Source organism: Schistocerca americana, chromosome 1, assembly GCF_021461395.2.
Source record: "Schistocerca americana isolate TAMUIC-IGC-003095 chromosome 1, iqSchAmer2.1, whole genome shotgun sequence".
Classification (NCBI taxonomy): Eukaryota; Metazoa; Arthropoda; class Insecta; order Orthoptera; family Acrididae; genus Schistocerca; species Schistocerca americana.
The window spans coordinates 219,382,935-219,410,569 of record NC_060119.1 but is presented as its reverse complement, the minus strand read 5'-3'; the positions used below and the strand labels follow the sequence as shown (position 1 = coordinate 219,410,569).

General features: G+C 44.8%; 1 protein-coding gene across 1 annotated transcript in view; it reads left to right on the top strand.

Moving 5' to 3' along the window:
- The window catches only part of LOC124620491, a 274,372-nt gene that overhangs the window by 24,720 nt on the left and 222,017 nt on the right, over positions 1 to 27,635 (top strand). Inside the window, exons 4-8 of the mRNA XM_047147076.1 lie at positions 1,454 to 1,582; positions 7,286 to 7,485; positions 13,863 to 14,064; positions 24,497 to 24,749; positions 25,220 to 25,412. Coding sequence (XP_047003032.1) covers positions 1,454 to 1,582; positions 7,286 to 7,485; positions 13,863 to 14,064; positions 24,497 to 24,749; positions 25,220 to 25,412 — 977 coding nt within the window. The remainder of the gene's footprint in view (positions 1 to 1,453; positions 1,583 to 7,285; positions 7,486 to 13,862; positions 14,065 to 24,496; positions 24,750 to 25,219; positions 25,413 to 27,635) is intronic.

Sequence of the window (27,635 nt, the reverse complement as noted above, 5' to 3'; positions counted from 1 at the left end):
CAGTTGGACCAGCGTTCGTGCTGGACGTGCAGACCGCGTGAGACGACGCTTCATTGAGTCCCAAACATGCTCAATGGGGGACAGATCCGGAGATCTTGCTGGCCAGGGTAGTTGACTTACACCTTCTAGAGCACGTTGGGTGGCACGGGATACATGCGGACGTGCATTGTCCTGTTGGAACAGCAAGTTCCCTTGCCGGTCTAGGAATGGTAGAACGATGGGTTCGATGACGGTTTGGATGTACCGTGCACTATTCAGTGTCCCCTCGACGATCACCAGTCGTGTACGGCCAGTGTAGGAGATCGCTCCCCACACCATGATGCCGGGTGTTGGCCCTGTGTGCCTCGGTCGTATGCAGTCCTGATTGTGGCGCTCACCTGCACGGCGCCAAACACGCATACGACCATCATTGGCACCAAGGCAGAAGCGACTCTCATCGCTGAAGACGACACGTCTCCATTCGTCCCTCCATTCACGCCTGTCGCGACACCACTGGAGGCGGGCTGCACGATGTTGGGGCGTGAGCGGAAGACGGCCTAACGGTGTGCGGGACCGTAGCCCAGCTTCATGGAGACGGTTGCGAATGGTCCTCACCGATACCCCAGGAGCAACAGTGTCCCTAATTTGCTGGGAAGTGGCGGTGCGGTCCCTTACGGCACTTCGTAGGATCCTACGGTCTTGGCGTGCATCCGTGCGTCGCTGCGGTCCGGTCCCAGGTCGACGGGCACGTGCACCTTCCGCCGACCACTGACGACAACATCGATGTACTGTGGAGACGCCGGCCGAAGTGGCCGTGCGGTTAAAGGCGCTGCAGTCTGGGACCGCAAGACCGCTACGGTCGCAGGTTCGAATCCTGTTTCGGGCATGGATGTTTGTGATGTCCTTAGGTTAGTTAGGTTTAACTAGTTCTAAGTTCTAGGGGACTAATGACCTCAGCAGTTGAGTCCCATAGTGGTCAGAGCAATTTGAATTTTACTGTGGAGACCTCACGCCCCACGTGTTGAGCAATTCGGCGGTACGTCCACCCGGCCTCCCGCATGCCCACTATACGCCCTCGCTCAAAGTCCGTCAACTGCACATACGGTTCACGTCCACGCTGTCGCGGCATGCTACCAGTGTTAAAGACTGCGATGGAGCTCCGTATGCCACGGCAAACTGGCTGACACTGACGGCGGCGGTGCACAAATGCTGCGCAGCTAGCGCCATTCGACGGCCAACACCGCGGTTCCTGGTGTGTCCGGTGTGCCGTGCGTGTGATCATTGCTTGTACAGCCCTCTCGCAGTGTCCGGAGCAAGTATGGTGGGTCTGACACACCGGTGTCAATGTGTTCTTTTTTCCATTTCCAAGAGTGTATATTCATAACTCCTCAGGTATGCATTTTAGATCACATGTTTACTGGCAAAGCACAAATAGAAAAGCAAGATTCAGTGCTATTCCATATCCACTTTCCAGGCGAACCTGTTCAACGGAGAGTCGGCCTGGGAGTGGAACAATGACCGGCAGCAGTACTACCTCCACCAGTTCCACAAAGCGCAGCCGGATCTCAACTACAACAACACCGAAGTCGTCGAAGGGATGAAGGTATGGTCTGAAATGACACGCTGATCATTCTTTTCTAGCAGGCACTGCAGAGCAGTAAGAGAGGAGAGCTTCAGACTCCACTCAGATTTCATGTAAAAACAACCAAAAAAAGCTATTTAATAAAATGAAACGAGTATCACAAGGTCCGATACGTGATAAAAAGAGGAAACTGTGCCAAATTTTACATAGAGCATGGAAAATATTTGTGTGTCATTTCCCTATAGACCTTTCAGGTGATCTCGTTTGACTCATATTCAAAACAATTTCAGGACATGAGTGAAGTAGACTCAGTACAGGGATGAGAGTCATCACCAGATGCACCGACGAATGTTGAAGGAAGATATTACTGTCATTTGATTACATGTGGCTTGTTAACAATGGGAAACGACCGCACTGGAACTCGAGCAGACATATTCACTTCAAGCCTTTCAAGGCTAGTGGAAACTTGGAATTTTCAATGACATTCAGGTCGCTATCAAGTTGCTTAGACGGTAGAGCACTTCCTGTTAAGGGTATATATTTGGGTTCCAGTCCTGGTCCGGTAAACAGTTTTAACTTCTCACATACGTGGTGTCTCAAACACTTAAGAGTCAAAATTATGGAGATGGTAGAGGACTTTATACTGATTAAATTGAGATGAGGAATTAATAAGAGCAAGATAACATTTAGTTTCTTGTCTATACAAATAATTGAATAAATGATAGCTATTCAAAGGGACGACCATCTATTAGATTGCATGCTGTCAGATAAAATTCTGACGCCCTCTCTTAGCCATAAGTGCTGTGTGTTGAAAAATGGGACAGGCACCACCGGTCCTAAAATACTTCCTCTCCAGTTTCCGATGGAGTTCCAACTTCGTAGAAAGGAATTGACAGGGGGAAAGCGAACGATCGTACTGGGGATGGCATGGGATTTCAACTTGTGATATATTGAGGAGTATATTTGTTATTCATTTGCCCACGGACATTTATACAGCAGTGGTATTTAGCGCGTCATGTTGAAACCACATCTTCTGGCGGCACCAAAGAGCACAGCCTCCACCAGGTACGGCAGCGTGCCTGAAATGAACATTAGACAATGTGCACCAGTCACAAGGTTCGGCAGCCAGTCTTGTACAGTTCCAACGTTCAAGCTGCTAGAGAACCGTTGCCAGTGATGTTAGACGAGAGTGGCGTACGGATTATCATCGCCGGCCGCTGTGGCTGAGCGGTTGTAGGCGCGTCAGTCTGGAACCGCGCGACAGCTACGGTCGCAGGTTCGAATCCTGCCTCGGGCATGGATGTGTGTGATGTCCTTAGGTTAGTTAGGTTTAAGTAGATCTAAGTTCTGGGGGACTGATGACCTCAGACGTTAAGTCCCAAAGTGCCTAGAGCCATTTGAATTTGGATTATCATCCATTCAGACATGTCAGTCACGGCAACCAGTTCCTGCTGTTTCTGCACTGCAGTATTTCTCTGGATAGTTCATAGCAGGACTCTAAGTTCATAATCGTTTGACCTCAATGGTTGCACACACTGTTTATGATGCGGTTGCAATTGCTGCTCCACCAGTAGAAGTGTGTATTTCACGAGCAAGCTGACGGTTTTTGTTGATCAGCTTTGTCCCACACTTCGCGACACGATGCTCTCAAATTCTGTGCAACTCATCACTTGTCAACAGTCTTTGCGACTCCATATGCCCAATTTATTGTAAGTTTCAAATGGTTCAAACGGCTCTGAGCACTATGGGACTTAACTTTTAAGATCATCAGTCCCCTAGAACTTAGAACTACTTAAACCTAACCAACCTAAGGACATCACACACATCCGTGCCCGAGGCAGGATTCGAATCTGTGACCGTAGCGTTCGCGGGGTTCCAGACTGTAAGTTTCACTTTCTGGCGGTAGTCTTTGTCTTAAGTATGACATCTGTTGCGAAAATTTTGTCTGTACATTCTTCCGGTTTTGCTATTTCTGTATATTTCTGCACCATTCATTAAATCGATATCTGCAAATTTCTGTAACGAAAATCCTCCACCTTTGACAAACACCTATTGCAGACGGTAGTTAATTCCACAGTGGATGCTGCAGAGAGGGTTGTGTAGTGCTTTCGAACATTGTGCCCTCAAACTCGGTGCTGCTCCAATTGAAAGCATTGTATCAGACACAGAATGAAGACATAAAAAGTTGTATACGAAGTGTTCCAGGAGGAGGCCGTACATATTAAAAGAACGTATATATGTATATCTGCCAACGGCCTTGCCGCAGCGGTAACATCGGTGCCAGTTAGATCACCGAAGTTAAGCGCTGTTGAGCTTGGCTAGCACTTGGGTGGGTGACCTTCCGGTCTGCCAAGCGCTGCTGGCAAGCGGGCTGCTGTCAGCCCTTGTGAGGCAAACTGAGGAGCTACTTGACTGAGAAGTAGCGGCTCCGCTCAGAAAAACTGACAACGGCCAGGAGAGCGGTGTGCTGACAACATGCCTCACATAGCCCATTCCAAGATGCCAATAGACTGAGAATTCTTTAACGAATCGATCCTCACCAGAATAAAACAGCTTCGAACTTCTCATTACTTTATAGATGACGTGATTTGTTAAATATTTGGCGTGAAGCATGTGAGTGAAAAAAATTTGGAGGAGGTTTGAAATTATGTTTTACGTTTGTTGTAAGTCGCTAAGTTATGTCATTACCAACTGCAGGATAAGGACAGTATGGGTAATGTACTCTCCGTTTTAAGAAAACCTAGTTTTTCACGCATCTCAGTGGCTGTGACTTTATATTTCCTTAATTATGTGTCCTAAAAGAATACACTACTGGCCATTAAAATTGCTACACCAAGAATAAATGCAGATGAGAAACGGGTATTCATTGGAAAAATATATTATACTAGAACTGACATGTGATTACATTTTCACGCAATTTGGGTGAATAGATCATACGAAATCAGTACCCAGAACAATAACCTCTGGCCGTAATGACGGCCTTGATACGCCTGGGCGTTGAGTCAAACAGAGCTTGAATGGCGTGTACAGGAACAGCTGCCCACGCAGCTTCAACACGTTACCACAGTTCATCAAGAGCAGTGACTGGCGTGTTGTGACGAGCCAGTTGCTTGGTCACCATTGGCCAGACGTTTTCAATTGGTGAGATATCTGGAGAATTTGCTGGCCAGGGCAGCAGTCGAACATTTTCTGTATCCAGAAAGGCCCGTACAGGACCTGCAACATGCGGTCGTGCTTTATCCTGCTGAAATGTAGGGTTTCGTAGGGATCGAAGGAAGGTTAGAGCAACGGGTCGTAACACATCTGAAATGTAACGTCCACTGTTCAAAGTGCCGTCAAAGCGAACAAGAGGTGACCTAGACGTGTAACCAATTACACCCCATACCATAACGCCGGGTGGTGATACGCCAGTATGCTGATGACGAAAACACGCTTCCAAAGTGCGTTGCCCGCGATGTCGCCAAAGACGGATGCGACCATCATGATGCTGTAAACAGAACCTGGATTCATCCGAAAAAATTACGTTTTGCTATATGTGCACCCAGGTTCGTCGTTGAGTACACCATCGCAGGCGCTCCTATCTGTGATGCAGCGTCAAGGGTAACCGCAGCCATGATCTCCGAGCTGATAGTCCATGCAGCTGCAAACGTCGTCGAACTGTCCGTGCAGATGGTTGTTGCCTTGCAAACGTCCCCATCTGTTGACTCAGGGATCGAGACATGGCTGCACGATCCGTTACAGCCATGCGGGTAAGATGCCTGTCGTCTCGATTGCTGGTGATAAGAGGCCGTTGGGATCCAGCACGGCGTTCCGTATTACCCTCCTGAACCCACCGATTCCATTTTCTTCTAACAGTCATTGGATCTCGACCAACGCAAGCAGCAGTGTCGCGATACGATAAACCGCAATCGCGATAGGCTACAGTCGGACTTTTATCAAAGTCGGAAACGTGCTGGTTCGCATTTCTCCTTCTTATACGAGGCATCACAACAACGTTTTACCAGGCAACGCCGGTCAACTGCTGTTTGTGTATGAGAAATCGGTTGGAAACAATCGTCACGTCAGCACGTTGTAGGTGTCGCCACCGGCGCCAACCTTGTGTGAATTCTCTGAAAAGCTAATCATTTGCATATCACAGCATCTTCTTCCTGCCTGTTACATTTTGCGTCTGTAGCACGTCATCTTCGTGGTGTAGCAATTTTAATGGCCAGTAGTGTAGAATTTTGCAGGTGTGAGTGGATACTGCCTGCAAAATGTGTTGCGAATAGACTTAGTAATAAAGGCATAGACTTCATACCGCACGCTCCCGCAGCCCTGATTTTGCTTCTTATAATGTTGAAGTTTAATGTGACATGCTTTTCTTAACCAAGAGTTTTATGTAAATAATTTGGTATGTGTTCTCCCAGTGTTATGTGTTCAGTTCTCTCACTTACCTCGTTAAATATTTTTCTTTTTCCAATTGGACTAGCCCCGCTGTGTTCTCTCTTTCCATATCTTATGGCGGTGCAGAAGACATTGAAACCGATCGTATTGTAACCTTCTCGTATAAATAAAAAAATATAAAATGATGTGTAACCTCCCCGAACAGAAAATAAAAAAATAATTAAATTTGGATAATTAAATTCTGACGTATGAAAACTGATATATCTTGACTCATTAAAAACTGACAAATTTTGATGTAAGCAGCGCTACGCCATGGCCCTGTGAAATCAATCTGAATGTGTCCGTGAGAAATTAACTGAAAAAATTCTTACCTCGTGATGGTGTCGCTGGATAACGCTGTCTGTATATCTGCTAGTAAATGGCACAGCTTAGTGGAATGCTGGCCTATCTACTAATACTGGATAACATTTGTCTGAGATCCGATTTACTAGAAAATCTGACTTTACTTAGTGACACAGCTGCACGGCTGGTCTCTGATTACTAAAAAGGACGTGACTGTGATCAGACAAAAATTCTGGAATATTTTAATTTAGATAAATGACTGGTTAGGGTCTGGCAATGACTTAAGGGGAAATTATACTTTTATAGTTGACTAGTAAAAACAATTCTGAAATTTTTTTACGTTATTGATAAAGATCTGCAATCCATAACACGGGAAAATTGAATATATAACAAATCTGGGTCAACTGGTGCTGACGAATCACAAAGGAAAAGATTGAAACAAATTCATATTAACATCTCAGACAAGTGACTTAACTACGGGAATGCCAATAAAAATAATAAAATTTACCTTACAATAGATGGTTGACTTAATTACACTGTTTATTTTTCATTAAATTAACAATTATTCATGTGTTCATCAACATCTTATTCCATGGTATCATTTAGCTCTGCGGCTGATCGCAATTGTTATTCAGTTCCATATAATAAAATTTTGCAATTTGTTCTGCACTGTGGCTTTAACTATTACTAACTATAAACTGCGCTGTACCAGCGACAGACTACAACTACAATGTAGCAGCGAGCGACTGCAACTGCGTTAGAGACTGCTCTCATCTGCGACTCTATCGCCGCTCTCTTTTAACAGGGGCAAAGATATTTTATGTCTCAGGCAGCGCCTGTGAAATGTCGTTCTAGCAAGTGAGCAATCGAGATTACATTTGCTCCAACAGGGTGGTGAACCCTTTACAATATATTAATAAGAATGCTCTGTGTCTGAGACAGAACATTTTTATGTCATGTTTGTTGTTCCAAAGCGTATGAGTTGATTGTGTTCGGCAGGATTTCATGCGGTTCTGGCTGGAGAAAGGCGTGGACGGGTTCCGCATGGATGCAGTGCCTCACCTGTTCGAAGACGGTCTGTTCCGAGACGAGGAAGAAGTGGATGGAGGCCTGACTTCTAAGTATACCAAACACCAGGACGGCACGTACGACATGGTGCGGCAGTGGAGGGAGGTAGTCGAGGCGTTCGGCACCGACAAGTGAGTGGCTCGTTCCAAGCGATTCCGTGAGACGTAGCGGAGTTACTTCTATTTGTGAGGTTATAACAATACCTCCACTAACAGTTAATTAGTTCAAAAATTATCACGTCGCGCACTCAAAGGATGATCTTTTTATTGCGCAACTAAAAGGTCTTTAATGTGGCAGGTATTGCTACATCAATTGATTGCAGTCACTGAAGAAAATTAACAATAATATCACTTATCTTGTATATGCAATCCAACGACGATCTCGCTCGGGCTTTGGCTCGTAATTGAAAATGTTGTCTAGGTAGCATGACTATCGCTGTTGGTGCGAAATGCACACGGATGTTAATTACGCCGACTTGAATAAATTACGAAAACAATCTTTCAGGATTAATTTGATGATTTATGTTTTTAAACAATGGTCACTTGAAAATAATTCTTGACACTCACTTTTCACAAAAATTCACATTTATTAAACTTTTTATACTTTCGCGTGTTCAAAACATCACTTTATCATACAATTTCGCAGCCGTTACTGCGTTACTGCTCTTAATAAAACTCACAACATTTTTCATTGTCCACAACTCCGACTCATCTTTTTATTTCCAACACAAAGTCAAGACTGTTCATATTCAACACGAAAACTTGACTACCCTGTACGCTTCCGCGCCAAAAGTCACAAAAGAGCATCAAAGATAACAATAAGCACAAAGTTATTCACAATAGATATTATATCGATTTCAGCATCTCCAAATATCGACGTACATACATATAAAAATGAAACCAAATTTTAATAGAGTGAAAAATGTGAAACTTTACGCAGAAAAATATTCATTAATCTACGATATCGAAAAATAGGGTTGGCGGGTGGTAATGGTTTCGCAAATAAAGAACCATTACAAGGTGTAAGGGTGATTTATTAATTTACATACTCTTATCTGAAAGCTGCCCTCTTTTATATCTGAAAAAGGTGGCGCGATACACTAAATATTGTCTACATAATAGAACCTTTTACTGTCTTAGCTCTAATAACGAAATACTAATGACAGCATTTATACAATATAACTAAACAGTATGTGGGTACAGTCACGAATTATTAACTGAAGACAGGAAAAACTAGTAGACCCCGATCTCGAGATGGATCAGTTTGGGCTCCGGAGAAATGTAGGAACATGCGAGGCAGTCCTGACCTACACTTATAGCATTTGTATAATTAGAGAAAGCGTTAGACAGTGTTGACTGGAAACTCTCTTTGACATTCTGACGGTAGCAGGGATTTTACAAGTAGGTAAAGGTTATTTACAACTCGTGCAGAAACAAGTCCGCAGTTCAGGACGTACTGAAGTTTAAGGACATCAAAGGGAATCAGTAACTGAGAAGGGAGTAAGAGAGCATTGTAGATTGGTGTTTTTTAGTGTATAGGTTGATAAAGGTGTGAAAAAAACCAAGAGCAAATTTCGAAAAGGAAATAAAATATTGGGCGAAGAAATAAAAAACATTGTAATTTTGTCAGGCACAGCAAAATGACTAATAAGAGCAATTGAACTGTATGGATCGTATCTTGAAAAGTGGTTTTTAGATGTATATCAACAAAAGTGAAACTACATTACTGGCCATTAAAATTGCTACACCACGAAGATGACGTGCTACAGAGGCGAAATTTAACCGACTGGAAGAAGATGCTGGGATATGTAAATGATTAGCTTTTTAGAGCATTAACACAAGCTTGGTGCCGGTGGCGACACCTACAACATGCTGACATGAGGAAAGATTCCAACCGATTTCTCATACACAAACAGCAGTTGCCGGCGTTGCCTGGTGAAACGTTGTTGCGATGCCTCGTGTAAGGAGGAGAAATGCGTACCATCACGTTTCCGACTTTGATAAAAGTCCTACTGTAGCCTATCGCGATTGCGGTTTATCGTATCGCGACACTGCTGCTTGCGTTGGTCAATGACTGTTAGAAGAAAATGGAATAGGTGGGTTCAGGAGGGTAATACGGAACGCCGTGCTGGATCCCAACGGCCTCTTATCACCAGCAGTCGAGATGACAGGCATCTTACCCGCATAGCTGTAACGGATCGTGCAGCCACGTCTCGATCCCTGATGGGGACGTTTGCAAGGCAACAACCATCTGCATGGACAGTTCGACGACGTTTGCTTGGACTATCAGCTCGGAGACCATGGCTGCGGTTACCCCTGACGCTGCATCACAGACAGGAGCGCCTGCGCTGGTGTACTCAACGACGGACCTGGGTGCACGAATGGCAAAACGTCATTTTTTCGGATGAATCCAGGCGAACAGACGTGCAGCTGTTGAGTAACTGAGGACTCAGATGAACCAACGAGCTACCAACAATGGCTTCTCAACTACCGTTCAACAAACGTTGCTGCGTATGAACCTCCACAGCAGGCGTCTGGGTCATGCAGTCATGGTTACTGCTTTTCGTCGACGACGGAGGCTGGAATCTGCAGGCCAGTACCGCAAATGGACATTCTTTTCAAATGAATAACGTTTTATGCTTCGTCGGACGGATGGTCATTTGCAGGTACGTGAGACGCCTGAAAGCAAACAACCCAACGACGCGGAATCAGGTCCTTTCATGCCAAAAGCAGGAGTTCCGCAGGGAGCCATCATCTCTCCCCTGCTATACACATTATACACGGCAGGCATCCCACTACCCAACGACGGAGGCTGGAATCTGCAGGCCAGTACCGCAAATGGACATTCTTTTCAAATGAATAACGTTTTATGCTTCGTCGGACGGATAGTCATTTGCAGGTACGTGAGACGCCGTCGGACGGATGGTCATTTGCAGGTACGTGAGACGCCTGAAAGCAAACAACCCAACGACGCGGAATCAGGTCCTTTCATGCCAAAAGCAGGAGTTCCGCAGGGAGCCATCATCTCTCCCCTGCTATACACATTATACACGGCAGGCATCCCAGTACCCAACAAGTGGAATGAGGGTCTGACGCTGTACGCAGACGACACAGCTTAATGGTGCCACGCACCAACAACACAAGAAACCGCCAGACAAACCCTATCACTACTGGAAACCTGGTTCAGCCAGTGGAATATCAAACCAAACGCTACAAACGCACAACTTTTCCTTGCTAAACACAAAAGCGCTGGAACACACCAACAGAATCCAGAAGGCTGCACATGACAGCTCTGGGGACAAACCTTAAAGGTTAAAGATACTGCGAGGTATCTGGCTCTGAGCACTATGGGGCTTAACTTCTAATGTCATCAGTCCACTAGAACTTAGAACTACTTAAACCTAACCAACCTAAGGGCATCACACACATCCATGCCCGAGGCAGGATTCGAACCTCCACCGTAGCGGTCGCGCGGTTCCAGACTGTAAGTTTCACTTTCTGGCGGTAGTATTTGTCTTAATATGACATCTGTTGCGAAAATTTTGTCTGTACATTCTTCCGGTTTTGCTATAAAATGGCTCTGAGCACTATGGGACTTAACTGCTGTGGTCATCAGTCCCCTAGAACTTAGAACTACTTAAACCTAACTAACCTAAGGACATCACACACATCCATGCCCGAGGCAGGATTTGAACCTGCGACCGTAGCGGTCGTGCGGTTCCAGACTGTAGCGCCTTTAACCACTCGGCCACTACGGCTGGCTTTTGCTATTACTATACATTTCTGCACCATTCATTAAATCCATATCTGCAAATTTCTGTAGCGAAAATCCTCCACCTTTGACGAACACCTATTGCAGACAGTAGTTAATTCCACAGTGGATGCTGCAGAGAGGGTTGTGTAGTGCTTTCGAACATTGTGCCCTCAAACTCGGTGCTGCTTGGTGACGTTTGTGGTTAAACAGAACGATTGATCCAATTGAAAGCATTGTATCAGACACAGAATGAAGACATAAAAAGTTGTATACAAAGCGTTCCAGGAGGAGGCCGTACATATTAAAAGAACGTATATATGTCCAGGGTTATTACAAATGATTGAAGCGATTTCACAGCTCTACAATAACTTTATTATTTGAGATATTTTCACAATGCTTTGCACACACATACAAAAACTCAAAAAGTTTTTTTAGGCATTCACAAATGTTCGATATGTGCCCCTTTAGTGATTCGGCAGACATCAAGCCGATAATAAAGTTCCTCCCACACTCGGCGCAGCATGTCCCCATCAATGAGTTCGAAAGCATCGTTGATGCGAGCTCACAGTTCTGGCACGTTTCTTGGTAGAGGAGGTTTAAACACTGAATCTTTCACATAACCCCACAGAAAGAAATCGCATGGGGTTAAGTCGGAAGAGCGTGGAGGCCATGACACGAATTGCTGATCATGGTCTCCACCACGACCGATCCATCGGTTTTCCAATCTCCTGTTTAAGAAATGCCGAACATCATGATGGAAGTGCGGTGGAGCACCATCCTGTTGAAAGATGAAGTCGGCGCTGTCGGTCTCCAGTTGTGGCATGAGCCAATTTTCCAGCATGTCCAGATACACGTGTCCTGTAACGTTTTTTTCGCAGAAGAAAAAGGGGCCGTAAACTTTAAACTGTGAGATTGCACAAAACACGTTAACTTTTGGTGAATTGCGAATTTGCTGCACGAATGCGTGAGGATTCTCTACCGCCCAGATTCGCACATTGTGTCTGTTCACTTCACCATTAAGAAAAAATGTTGCTTCATCACTGAAAACAAGTTTCGCACTGAACGCATCCTCTTCCATGACCTGTTGCAACCGCGCCGAAAATTCAAAGCGTTTGACTTTGTTATCGGGTGTCAGGGCTTGTAGCAATTGTAAACGGTAAGGCTTCTGCTTTAGCCTTTTCCATAAGATTTTCCAAACCGTAGGCTGTGGTACGTTTAGCTCCCTGCTTGCTTTATTCGTCGACTTCCACGGGCTACGCGTGAAACTTGCCCGCACGCGTTCAACCGTTTCTTCGCTCACTGCAGGCCGACCCGTTGATTTCCCCTTACAGAGGCATCCAGAAGCTTTAAACTGCGCATACCATCGCCGAATGGAGTTAGCAGTTGGTGGATCTTTGTTGAACTTCGTCCTGAAGTGTCGTTGCACTGTTATGACTGACTGATGTGAGTACATTTCAAGCACGACATACGCTTTCGCGGCTCCTGTCGGCATTTTGTCTCACTGCGCTCTCGAGCGCTCTGGCAGCAGAAACCTGAAGTGCGGCTTCAGCCGAACAAAACTTTATGAGTTTTTCTACGTATCTGTAGTGTGTCGTGACCATATGTCAATGAATGGAGGTACAGTGAATTTATGAAATCGCTTCAATCATTTGTAATAGCCCTGTACTTAAATTTAACTAACCTAAAGACATTTTACACATCCATTCCCGAGGCAGGATTCGAACCTGCGACCGTAGCGGTCGCGCGGCTCCAGACTGCAGCTCCTAGAACCGCTCGTCCACTTCGGCCGGCCTGTAGGTAATTAGAATGGGTTAAAATGAAACGTAAATAACGAAACAAAAATAGAAATGAATATGATGAGCTAATTTAGAATTTTCATGTATGTGTGTTTTGTTTGAAATCCTTCGATTTGTGCGGCACAGTACGGCTCTAATTTTTCATACATCGAGGGCGGTATCCATCTTATATACGAGTAAAACCTGCATACAGATCAAGTTGTGTGATGTTACAGAAAGTGGTGGTGCAATAATAGGCACAATAAAGAATCCCGACCGCTCACCGAAATTCAGGTTTCATGAATCTCTACAAATCATGCAAGGCGATCGTCAGCATAGTTCCTTTGAAAGGTCACAGCTCATTTCCTTCCCCATCCATCCCCAATCCGAGTTGAAATTGAATATGTCTTTCTCGACGGCAGTTTCATATTCCACCAGGATAACTGTGCGCCTCACCAGAATCGTGCTATAGTTCTTTGAGGAGGATGTCAATGAACTTACGATGATGTCTTGGCCATCCTGTTGGTCGAATGTGAACACGATGGAACACTTTTGGGACGGTATCGGGCGCAAGTTCGCGCCCATAAAGAACTGCAGCGTAATTTGCGGAAATTGAGTGCCCCGTGCGTGGACATTCGGCGCCACATACCTCCGCATACCTACAAAGCACTTGTCGAAACCATTTGCCGCTCTGAATCGCCGCCATATTGCTTTCCACTGGTGGCCCAACGCGGTGTTGTGCAGGTGGTCACAATGTTTCGGCTCATCCGTGTGTTTTCCGAACTACAGAGATGTGTTACTGCAGTTTTGTTTACGCTTTTCAGTATTGTTATCACAATGTTATTATTGATGCAAAGCGATTAACAGCCTTCTTGAAGGATTGCAGGGCAGATACTTTATCTTCGGAACATTCACAAGAGATTTTGCAAGAAGAGTAACTGCATTGAGGTGTAGAATACAGCAGATGATTTTCTTTGCAGGTTAATGATGACAGAGGCATACGGAACGTACGAAGAAGTGGTGCGCTACTATGGCAATGACAGCAGTCCTGGGGCACATTTCTCTTTTAACTTCGTCTTCATCACGGATGTCAACAACCAGTCCGATGCAGCGACATTCAAGAGCGCCGTGGATGACTGGCTCGAAGTAACTGTCAACCAGGGCCTCTGGTCCAACTGGGTGGTAAGTGAATACCTGTGACGAAGTTAGCATACTCTTCAATTCCGTTTAACGCAAACTGTGAATTGCCTACGTATTAGTCTATATATGGAGAAAGAGAGTATTGTTTGTGTGGGGGATGTCCTCATTTGACGACATTGGGCCCGTTATACTTTTGTCAATGTCTGTTCTAGCTAACGGTGCAGGATCCAGCTATACAATCATTGTTCTCAATTGGTTCAAATGGATCTGAGCACCATGGGACTTAACTTCTGATGTCATCAGTCCCCTAGAACGTAGAACTACTTAAACCTAGCTAACCTAAGGACATCACACACATCCATGCCCAAGGCAGGTTTCGAACCTGCGACTGTAGTGGTCGCGCGGTTCCAGACTGTAGCGCCTAGCCGGCCGCTGGTGGCCGAGCGGTTCTAGGCACTTCAGTCTGGAACCGCACGACCGCTACGATCGCAGGTTCGAATCCTGCCTCGGTCATGGATGTGTGTGATGTCCTCAGGTTAGTTAGGTTTAAGTAGTTCTAAGTTCTAGGAGACTGATGACCTCAGAAGTTAAGTCCCATAGTGCTCAGACCCATTTGAACCATTTTTTGTAGCGCCTAGAACCGCTCGGCCACTCCAGCCGGAGTTCCCAACTGTTTTTCATCTACAGAAGCCTACCGATGACACGTACCTTCGGAGAGACAATGTACCATCTTATCGCCCGAAGAATGCATAATAATGGTTCGAGAAATACTGCACGAATATGAAGCAGGTTGCGTACCGCCATGTCATTTGATGCTAATGGTACGGATCATCTATCCAAGACTGTTGCCCGACATGTGCGCACCTTGAGACTAGTTCTGCCGTCCAAGTATAAGCGGCTTGAGCAGTCGTGTATTACGATGTTTCCAGAATACTATCAGTGTCGCGATGAACTTATACCATGACGCTATTCCCACCAGGACGGAAGGAATTAGCTACTAACAAGGGAACCTCCCCATCGCACCCCCCTCAGATTTAGTTATAAATTGACACAGTGGATAGGCCTTGAAAAACTGAACATAGATCAATCGAGAAAACAGGAAGAAGTTGTGTGGAACTATGAAAAAATAAGCAAAATATACAAACTGAGTAGTCCATGTGCAAGATATGCAACATTAGGGACAAAGTACGCCGAGGAGCGCCGTGGTCACGTGGTTAGAGTGAGCGACTGCGGAAGGAGAGGTCTTTGGTTCGAGTCCTCCCTCAAGCGAAAATTTTACTTTCTTTATTTTCGCAAAGTTACGATCTGACCGTTCATTCATTGACGTCTCTGTTCACTGTAATAAGTTTAGTGTCTGTGTTTTGCGACCGCACCGCAAAACCGTGCGATTAGTAGACGAAAGGACGTGCCTGTCCAATGGGAACCGAAAACTTTTGATCGCAAGTTCATAGGTCAACCGATTCCTCCACAGGAAAACACGTCTGATATATTCTATACAATGCTTGTGACGGCATGTGCGTCACATGACAGGAATATGTTGTCGACCCACCTAACTTGCACACTAGGCGAATGGGTAAAAAGATTCTTCTACCTTGCCCGATTTAGGTTTTCTTGTGGATGTGATAATCACCCCCAAAATAGTGATGAAAACACAAGAGTTTGTCACATAAACTGCAACAAATGAATGCAACAGTTTCACAGTCGCACAGTTTTCCCTGTGCTCTGTCAAAACATATGTTTTTTACGTTTTCAAATGTTTCCGTGTGTAGACCGTAAAATTGTGCATATGTCCAAGCCAATCTGAACATGCCCTGGAATTTTGGAGAGCGAAGTTGATTATGTGTGAGAGTCTGAACTTTGATAATTGTCTGAAAATAAAAAATTAAACTTTTCTCTCGAGGGAAGATTTGAACTGAGGACTTCTCGTTCCGCAGCTGCTCACGCTAACCACTGGACCACGGCGCTCGTAGGTTGGCACTCTCCTTGATGTTGCCTACGTTTCGCATGGACTACTCAGTTTGTATATTTTGCTTATTTTTTCATAGTTCCACACAACATTTTCCTGTTTTCTCGATTGATCTGTGTTCAGTTCTTCATGGCCTATCCCTGTGCTACCTTATAACTAAATCTGAGGGGGGTGCGATGGGGAGGTTCCCTTGTAAGTAAATATCTCAAATTACACCGACCAGTCATCAAAATATTTTTTATGACAGTAGCTAATCCTTGCGATTGTGGTGCGTTGAATTCTAATAGGGATAACAAGAAAACCGTATCACCAACCACGAATGTTACAAATAGCACTTAACATTTAAAAAATGATTTTAGCGATCTTAATGATATAGATGATACACGATATTAATATTCAGTTAATAATAGTGAAAAGCCGCAGTTTCGATGGCAGTGGTTACATTGGTCAGTGCGAGGACCATTCTTACAAGGAGACCGTGCCTGCTCTTCATCACTGATTTCGTACAAAGTTGTGGTACATGCACGGAAATTGGAGCTCCATGTGCCACGATTATAGAAAAAAATAATGGGACTAGGCATGGGCACTTTATGTTAGTATCAATTCCACGCAGTGGAAAGGGTGCAGAACGGTAATCCGAGGATCATGGGTTTGAGTCCCTATACCAAAACACTTTTTATCTTCAGTTTTTACTTTACTTACTTACGTTAAACCTAAACATTGGTCAGTAAATTGTATTTATTAATTTTTTCATAAAATGGATGAAAAGGAAAGGCAAAAAATCTGATTACAAATAATTTTCCAGAACAAGATTTTACTTACAGCGTCCACGTGGACCCCGCAAGAAACATTCCAAGAAGAGATGTCAATTAAAGCGTACGGGACTCCGCATCCCGTTAGTTTCGGTTTAGCCTTCGGCAGCTAATGCACCCCTCCGATGCCTATTTTTATCGTCAGTTAAAGAATTTTATCAAAACGCTGCTCTTATAGAGAGAGAAGAAGAAATCATATCCCGGGAAGTCTGCATCAATTTACAGTTCATTACACATGAACAACTATCGTCGCCAGTATTTGGCGAAATAATGCAGTATGCATGGTTTGCTGCCTGTCTGTGCGATGAGACTAAATTTTTTATGACTGTGAACCTGGTTTGTTTCTCTACAGAAATTTTAAAACTACATTGTGATTGAAAAAATGCTGAGTTAATACGTGTGCAAGACGATGTGAAAAATTCCCTGTTTTTACGACGAATATTACCCCAGCACGTGTAAATCATCAGCTGTAAAGAAATAAGTATTTAATTTTACATACGGAGTTCTCATGTACGCCATACTATTCCCTCCTGGAAATTTATTTGCATTCCAAAAATTTTCCTTTGCACTGATTTGGGAGTACAAAGATCACGTGATGTACATGTAGTACAAAGATCACGTGATTCAAAATACTACCCCATGTGATGTGAGGAAGATGATGAAATGAACATTGAGTGTTGCGCCATTGTTGGCTATAGCCTGTGCTAAACACCTCGGTACTCAATCAAAGAGGCTCTAGATGTGTTGTTGGTGTATAGTAGTCCATGCTGCGTCCACGTATTGCCAAAGTTAAGCTGGTGCCATAGCGAGTGGTGTATCCCGGGCTAGTCGTTCCGCAATCGTCGACCAGAGGTTATCGATACTAGTAGGAGAAACATCGGAAGAACGTGGAGGCCAAGGCAGCAATGCAATCCAATGGGCGATGGAGAAGTCTTGAACGCTGCGTCGAGCGTGTGGTCGCGGATTATCCGGTTGAAATTTGGCCGTCGCGAGCTCGAAAGGTAGGTGGGGGGGGGGGGGGGGGGGCTGGGGAAAAAACCCTCCAAAACCTCAGACGTGTAACGCTAGCTCGTTAATGAGCTGTGTGGAAGTGGAATCCAGTACCACCCCCAAACCATAATACTGGATGCAGGACAAGTGTGGTGATGTATAAGGCAACAGTTCAACAGTCTCTGACCACGGTGTCCCTCCAGACTGTAATGGTTCAAACAGCTCTAAGGACTATGGGACTTAACATATGAGGTCATCAGTCCCCTAGGCTTAGAACTACGTAAACCTAACTAACCTAAGGACATCACACACATCCATGCCCGAGGCAGGATTCGAACCTGCGACCGTAGCAACCGCGTGGTTCCGGACTGAAGCGCCTAGAACCGCGGCCGGCTCCAGGCTGTAATCCGACGATCGTAGTCGTGCAGGCAGAATCGGGATTCGTCAGTAAAAGCAATGTCACTGCATTCGGTTTTCCATGCCCGTCATTCATTGCACCATCACCGGCGCAATCGGCTGTTATGTTGACTCTCTGCTACAAACGATGCCGAAGGTTCGCGCGGACACTGCTTGTTGACCAGCAGACCGAATTTGTTGTGATATGGTTCGTGATGTGGCAGAGCGATCCACCACTGCCGTGCGCACTATACACCTGTCGTCACGTATAGTGATAGAACGAGGTGGATGCAATTAATCCAGTCGGTCTGTCATTCCCTGCCGGCCGCAGTGGCCATGCGGTTCTAGGCGCTGCAGTCTGGAGCCGCGCGACCGCTACGGTCGCAGGTTCGAATCCTGCCTCGGGCATGGATATGTGTGATGTCCTTAGGTTAGTTAGGTTTAAGTAGTTCTAAGTTCTAGGGGACTGATGACCAAAGAAGTTAAGTCCCATAGTGCTCAGAGCCATTTGAACCATTTTTTGTCATTCCCTTTTGCATCCAAAGATTACAGATCCGCAGCACAGTAGCTTGTTTCCGTCCTACACGATCACCAATTTCTGTGAAGAATAATCCACTTTGCCTATAGACGCTAGCTGTCTTTTATGAGGCATACTATAGCTGTTTACGCAAAACAACACCAAGAAAGAACAATTCCAGTACGTTCACATGGCCGTCTTTTCTCCCTTTATACAGTGCTTGTAGGTGGCGCTGCTGGCGCCAGTGATCTGCGCCTGCGCTGATATGCTAATTGTGCGCGTCCCTCGTCACCGCAAACGCGTGCTGCAAATTTCACCTGAACTGGAGCTTCCTTCAGGCTGGGGGTACAAGCGATGTATTAATAAATACAGCAAATTCAGCATTATTTCAGTGTATTTTCAGTGTGACATAAAAATTGAAAATAACAATAAGTTTCAGCGTAGAGGATCGAACCCATGAGCCTCAGATTTCCGTTCTGCACTGTTTCCGCTACGCCCATCACTGCATAGTGGATACTGCTGAAATAAAACTGGCTCATGCCTTGTCCGATCCGCACCAAAAATATTTTTCCTATAAAAGCTTGGCTATTTGATTCTTCCAATTCTGTCATTTTCATTTCTGGCCGAGGTGTGCATATATTATATAAATTTGGTCGAAATCGGTGATGACGAGGAGGAGCGATCCCCTATTAGTGTTTTAACAACCATCTCGGAAAAAGGTTACCTAATTCATATTCTTTTGCTTGATTGTATTGGTACACATAAAAATCTCCACGACAAAGCACCTAACACGGCGCTAGAGAAGCCCGAACATAGCGGCAGTAGGATATCGCGCGATAATTCGTTTTCTGTTTTTAGAAGGGAGCAACTCTGCCACAATCTTTGCTGAGTTGATGCATGTATTCGCCAGCTACGCGCTGTCATATGACACAGTGGTTGGGTGGCTTAGAGTTTCCATTGTGGCAGACCACATATCTGCGAAGAATCAGGACTCTTAACAGATGTGGAGGCCCTGTTGTTTGAATACCAGCGTTTCACAGTCGAGGCATGTGGAAGGTGAATATCTGTCATGGATCACCTTGCACAACACGACAAATGTTTCCGTCCGCTGGATTCCGCAAGCGCACAACCTGTTCAAAAAGCATGAGACAGAAGTGGAAATGTTGCAACTGTGTTAGGCCAATCGAGATTTCTGTACCTTCTTATCTCCATGTATGAGTACTGGCTGTATCAGTATGATCCCAAGACAAAGGAACAAAGCCAAGCAGTCCAAACAGGTGGGTTCAACACCGTCTAAAATATGAAAACCCAACGATTCTGACTCCTTTTTTGAACTGCCAAGGTGTGATCCTATCGGATTTACTGTATGGTTGCCGAGAGGATAAACCTCTGTCAGGATGATGTTTTGGAACCTGTAGAGCATATTTCACTGCTAAAACACTTGATTTACTAGCTAATAGTTATAAATTCAGATTTACAAGTTTGTAACTTTGTGCAAGTGATTCGGAGGAATTCTGTTGACCCCTGTTGTCGGCTCGACTGTGCTTCTAGCCAAGGCTGCTACACCAGTAGTTCTCCCAAAGCATTGCGGGCTGCCGTATGGCAGGTGAAGAGGTAACGTGGCACTATGCGCTGACACCCCTTAGAGCAGGGGTGGTCACAGTTTCGCCTCGTGGGCCATGCCGAGGCCCGAGTGCCATAGCGCTCAGCCTTAGTGCATATTTTGCCCCACCGTCGCGCCATGCTGTCTCAGCGCGAGTAGGTGGAAAAGAGAGAAAACAGCGAATGCACCATATGTAAATGGCAATGCAGGCGCACTACGTACGATTTGGTTTTGTATTCCAGATTTCTCAACAACATAGGTAACAAACAAAACAAATTATCATCATTAGTTATTTCTGGAGCGCTGACGACATAATATAATTTTTATGTGATACAGACTGTCGTCGTATGGACAGACGCAGATAATTTCATAGAGTTCCACACTCAAGCTACCACGCAATCATGGCTTACTTAGTTTCATAATGGGAAACAGGTTTTTCACACAAATATGTCGATCGAAATATTCTGCCGCTTTTGCAAGATCATTATGAAGACTTGTGGAAAATCTATTTGAGGAAAGCAATGTAGACGTCCTGGACAATTTTAACCTTAGAAGATTTGACATTAACATTAAAACTGGAATAACTAGCAGATCAGTCATTTACGTTTGCACACGCACAGGAGCGTTTGCAAATGAAACGGAAAACGGTCTCGAAAACAGCTCGAAAACAGATGTAAGACTGACAGTGTCCTCAAAACTTCTATAAAACTTTCCTTGTAATTCTTGCAAGACCACAAAACGTTCTTTAAACGTCGTGCATTCTTCTGCGCCAGTGAGTTTAGGGAACTGGACCGTCTTCGTCAGAATGTGTTCCTTCTGCAACTCAATTTTCTTTCTAAGTACATCCCCACAAAATAAAAATGAAGCTACCTTGCAATTTCTTACTGTGAGCAGTGTGCAATCGAGTTCACTTAAAATGCGAAGTCTGCAATCCATTCCAGAAGTCGTTACTGCTCACCTTTTTCATTTATAATTTGAACAATAGCTAGTTTTACATCGAAAAATCGTTTCAGGCCTGCCCCTTGACTTAAAGAATATACCTTGCAGTAATATATAAGGTCTCCATACTATTCGTTCAGTTCCATTGAAAACTGTTGCAACTGACAATGGTTACGACTTCAGAAGTTTTACTACCACCATTTTCTTCAAGTGCTCCAAGCAGCAAATTTAGCACAAAGTGCTTCTTGATGTACAGAACAGTGAATCCCATCTGTGAAACATCGTAATATTTTACTCTTTCATCGTCAGGTTCATGTTTAAATTATTTGTGCATGGTACTGTAACGTCACTTCATAGCAAATAAACAGTATCTGTCGCCTACGAGAACAGAGAATTCTCATTCCTCTCTTCTGTAGCTCCATTCATTATAAAGGACAGTGACGATAGATCGCTAGACTGCCTCTTTTCGTGCAAACAGTCACTGGACCAGTGAACGTCCTTCATATGAGTAACAAACAGCGAAGAGTAAACAGCGCTGAAAGGACGATTCTGCAGAACACAGAGAGTTGTGCCGATGCGGCCAGCACATGTTGCGCGCGCGAAGTTTACCACGCCGTGGCTGATCCTGGCTTACAGCTGTGATGATGACCCAGGATGTATCACACTGTTCCAAGCCTTGTACTTGGCTGATCCTGGCTAAAACAGACAGGTAGACCCTGGCACCCAGAAGTGCCTGCAGTGATGATCAAGGACGGAGGCACTACTTGGCCTCCTCACCCAGCAGTGACGGTGGGGTTACTGCGATACACATGATGATATGTACTGATGGTGGAAGATCCTCAGTCTTCCCACCAGCGATGTGACAGGCGACAAATGTGAAGTGCACAAAGGCAGGTCATGATTATTTGCTTCTTTTTATCACGGGAAACGAAAGCAGTATGTTCACGAGAAGTGCCGAGAAATCTAGTAGATGGATGTCACTACACCGTAATTATTATTTAATCAAGAGCTTCAGAACGAATGCCATCATTAGATCAGCTGAATTCAGAGCTGGAGAACTGAGGTATTTATGAAGACGAGAAGAAGGCAATGCTGTGATGCTCTGTTCATTATGACCGAATGTAGCCCCCTTCTTTACTCGTGGTCAGAGCTCCTCTTTCTACCGTGTTTGCTAAACGGTTTGTTACAGGCTCTTAACTCCACTCTCAAGTAACTGATGGGTATTACTGCATTAGAGGTATAGCTTGCTACTCCATGTAAAAAGAGCTAAATAATACGTCCCCCTCTCTCAGTGGGCGTTCTGCTGAATGTGTAGTTTACGCCTGGTGATTGGTGCCAATGTAGGAAAGTGGCTCATGCCTGTGGGGTTTTACAGTGTTGACTGTTTCTTTCTGGTGCACAGCTATGTCGCCACCTCTGCCACCTTTCGGACGATATTGTGCTAGTGTAAACTGAAAAAAAAGAAAAAAAAAGGAAACTGATTTCTTCCCTTTTTCTGTTCCGTGGCGTAACAATACTTTTAAAGGGCAAACCATAATAGGAGCATATTACTGAAATGGTTGGACGACGTCTGGATAAGGTTATGGGAGAATGTAAAGAACCTTCTCGGGCAGCTGCATGTTGTAGGTGTTTCCTTACTACAACAGTGCCCTGGCTCATTCTGGACAGACCACAGTCACGCATACTGCTTATTTATAAACTAAACTTAGCTCCATCTGAATAGGCTTTGGAAGGCCCAACGGTGCCAACCAAATACTGTGTCATCCTCAGCTGATAGGCGCCTCTGGATGCAAATGTGGAGGGGCATGTGATCAACACACCACTCTAAAAAATGGTTCAAATTGTTCTGAGCACTATGGGACTCAACTTCTGAGGTCATTAGTCCCCTAGAACTTAGAACTAGTTAAACATAACTAACCTAAGGACATCACACACATCCACGCCCGAGGCAGGATTCGAACCTGCGGCCGCAGCGGTCTCGCGGTTCCAGACTGCAGCGCCTAGAACCGCTCGGTCAATTCGGCCGGCAAAACACCACTCTCCCGATTGTTGTCAGCTCTTGTGACTGGAGCCACTACTTCTCAATAACGTAGCTGCTCAATTTTCCTGACAAGAACTGAGTACACCCCACATGTCAACAGCAATTGGCGGACCCGGATGGTCACCCATCAAAGTGCTTGTGAAGCCCGACAGTTCTTAACTTTCGTGATCTGACGGAAACCGGTGTTACCACTGCGGCGAGGCCTTCGGTCTCCAGCTGATTTAAGTTATCAAATTTTTCTCGCTCTCGACTGCTACGGTCGCAGGTTCGAATCCTGCCTCGGGCATGGATGTGTGTGATGTCCTTAGGTTAGTTAGGTTTAAGTAGTTCTAAGTTCTAGGGGACTGATGACCACAGCTGTTAAGTCCCATAGTGCTCAGAGCCATTTTTCGCTCTCGAATTCTCTTTTTTTGACATGACAAACAAAATGACTGCTTTCTCTTTCCGCTGATGAAGACACCTTTAAGTGAGTGTAATTTTCAGAATGACGACGAGGTCATTTATGAAGTGAACGTTTCGTGAACAGCAAAAATGAAGACTTCCGCAACCAATGTGTTCGCTAACTCATTCATCTTGGGAGAAATGTGTCACAACGACGGGTGAACATGAAAGAATGCATAACCGAATCACCAAATTTCATTACTGCAGCTTCAGTTTTAGAGGTGATAACCTAGCCTTATGGCTACCCCTCGTGTGTATCCTACTTAGTATTACACGTTATTTGGATTAATTGCTCTAGAAGTTCTAGGATTAATCACGTACTTAAAAATAGTTGAATTTTTTTATTCGAACTAAAACGACCAGAGAGGCCGAAAGGACCCTTCTGCAGTCCTCTCACCTGCGAAAAATACATGGCAGTACCAGAAACTGAACACAACTTCTCTTCATGTTAGTCAGATGCGGAGTGGCCGCGCGGTTAGAGGCGCTATGTCACACGGACTGCGTGGTCCCTCCCGCCGGAGGTTCGAGTCCTCCCTCGGGCATGGGTGTGAGTGTTGTTCTTAGCATAAGTTAGTTTAAGTAGTGTGTAGGTCTAGGGACCGATGACCTCAGCAGTTTGGTCCCTTAGGAATTCACACACATTTGAACATTTTCGAACAGATGCTCTGACCATGTAACTGAGGAAACTGACTTTGTCATAACATAATGCACTGTTAGCCTGTGAACAAAGTCGCAATAGAAAAAGCACCGGTGTTTATAATGGTTTCAGATTGGAAATCACGACCAGCCGCGCGTGGCCAGCCGGTACAGCCCAGAGCTGGTGGACGGATTGAACATGCTTGTGACACTGCTGCCCGGAACCGCCGTCACCTACAACGGAGAAGAGATCGGCATGGAGGACAACTACAACATGACGTGCGAGGTGGCGCACGACCCGCAGGGCTGCCACGATGGTGTCACTTTGGGCAGGTCAAGGGATCCCTGCAGGACGCCCTTTCAATGGGACAGCACGACGAGCGCAGGTCCGTAATGCCTGTGTGCCCTTCCCGCACCATTCATACTTGTTTAGGAAACCGACAGCGATGGCACAGTACTCAATAAAATTATTTAATAGTTATTTATCAGGCCAATGGCGGATCGGTGCCACATCGATCCGCCACTGTCGTGAGCTCATTAGTAATTTTCAATGTTCATTTTTACTTATTGTACAACTAGGCCCTGTAGGCACTCAGAGATGAAGTGTGAGTTTTTCAAATGAGTCATGCAGCATAGAGTGTTTATCAAATCGCGGCGTCTGAGTTACGTTCTCTAAATGGCATCGTTCCACATCCTCTGTTGCGCCACTTCCAACACCAATCTGGGACACTTATAAACTTCATTCTGATAAAATTTTGAAATACTTTAGCTGGCGAAGGTGGAAGGCCTTCTGTATTGCATTCCAAAGGTGGACCAACGCGCTATTAAACAGGCTCATCACTTTGCGTGTGTGCAGGCTTCTCGAGCAACGAGACGACGTGGCTGCCGGTGCATGAGAACTACGAGACTCTGAACCTGGAGGCGCAGAAAGCGGCCGAGCGAAGCCACTTCAAGGTCTACCAGAAGCTGGCCGCCGCCCGCAAACAGAGGGTGGCGCAGAGGGGCGCCACCGAGACGTTCGCCCTGGGCAGTGTCTTTGCTTTCACCAGGTATACTTCACGCACAGTATTATTTTTCTGTCATCTCGATGTCTCTGTAGGCTTGTACCAAAGGGGGGGGGGGGGGGCGGCAGTAGAGGTTGTTGTTTGGTGGCCGCTATCCTCTTTCTATAGCACTAACTGCACACGTATATTAGCTGGGTTCGTTATCCATAAAAACAGAAAATTACTTAACTCAAGGCAGTCGTTGTGGTACAAGCTCTCTGTAATAGTTCACGTTAGCCTCACTGCCGGTGAAGAACAAAGTCCGCTATGTACACTATTCTGGTCGCTACATGCTGCCTGATTCTGTGCTAGAGGCTGTGACTGTAACTCCGACTCATTGGCTCGTGGATGACAGACTCGAACTTACTCGGTGCAACAGACTGCGACAGAGTGGCTCTCTGGTCTGCAGCTACGATCTAAATTCTAACGGCCGAAAGGGCGTTAGCGGCGCATTTCCTGTGGGTCTGTCATTGGCGTCTATCGATCTTCTCGGAACCTCTACAGTGCGTGCTGTGCTGGCGCCAGCTTACGCCAGCACATTTACTGTATCACTCTCTGGTTGAAGTTCACTTTAAAAATCCCCCCCCCCCTCTCTCTCTCTCTCTCTCTCTCTTTGTTAGTGTCAGCAGATCATGGTCTTCGGGTTCTATTCCCAGCCGAGTCGGGGATTTTCTCCGATCAGGACCAGATCGTTGTCATATCGTTATCACGACATGTGAGTCGCCGAAATAGCATCAACTAAATTGACTCGCACCAGACATCCATCTTTTACCCAGAAGACAGATCCCAGACACAAATGCCATACGCACATTGCATTTCTCTTTCTTAACGCTTATCTAGTCATACCAATTTTGCTGCTTAACTTTGTGGTTGGATGCCCTTCTTATCGCCACTTTCATCAGTTAACGTAATGGCAAGTAGGGACGGGAAAAACTGGTCTGTTAAAACCTGTACTGGTATTTCAGTTCTGAATAACCAGTATTTCTCGGTATTTGTCTGGCCTCAATTATAACAGGTGTTCTTTTTTTTATTTTTCCTGATAACCAGGTAATACAAACAAAATATCGATTAGCCCTAGCTGCGGTGGTAAAATTTTTGGTTCTTAGATGCACTTTGAAAATTTCGTATATATTCGAATTCGTGTTCGTAATAGTCAAGCTGGTGTGTAAGACCTATTTTTGACATCCAAACGTATAAGTCTGAACGCAGGGCAAGAGAATTATGTGAAAAGTTGTTTTTGAAAGGAAATATGTGGAGCCACGCTACACGATGCGAAATCCAGACTAGCTGTTACATCAAACACTTGGTCTGCAAGAAAGCAATACCTTTTCAATGAAACTTACATACGCCATCTGACTGCAAATCAAAATGACTTAATGTAAAATGTTGGCCCTTAATAATGCTAATCTTTCTCTTTAGTCTTGCAAAAAGTCACTGTGGCACAACAGTTATTGTAATTACACAGGAAATGAACGTAAAAATTAACGGATCTGACTTCCTGACAAAACTGCTTGAAAATACACAAGTTGCACTTTACAAAAATATTTCACTGGTATTAAGCCCTGAATTGATACTGGTATTATTTTCACAACTACACTCTGCCAATCACTGTGCCCTGCAGCGAACATTAACTTTGGTGGTAATTAAAATTATTGGCCTACCTGTGCCCATGGAACGTTCGCCTGCTCTGCAACTTATTGCTATTAGGAATAATGATGTGACTGTCAAAAATCTAATTTCATTTGCCGTACTTGCGATGTGCAATGCAAAACGGTACCTTACCAGTTTTCGTGAATGCTTCTCAGTACACGTATCGCGATGCACAATGCGAGTACTCAAAAAGAGTCATGAAAGTAAACGAAAATGGGAAAATGGGAAACTAATCTTAACGGCTGATAAACGAGAAGGAAGACGCAGAGTTTAACTGTACTTCATTAAGCCATAACAGGAGTACACCTTTTCTTACACCTAAAGAAGTTAACGAAATATTTCTTAATAACTCTCATGTGTGCAACTGTCTCCTGTGAAACTTGTTTCAACTATAAGACAAAACAATACGTTTCATTACATAATTTCTATAGCAAACTTCAGTCACACTGCTGACAATTAGAAGCTACACAGTTACAAATATAAAAATGTGAACTATCTTAAAGTGACTTTTATTAGTCTTCCGTTAATATAATCTTATTTGCTCAATATGTATTCTCAAAACAGACTATTACAAAAAAC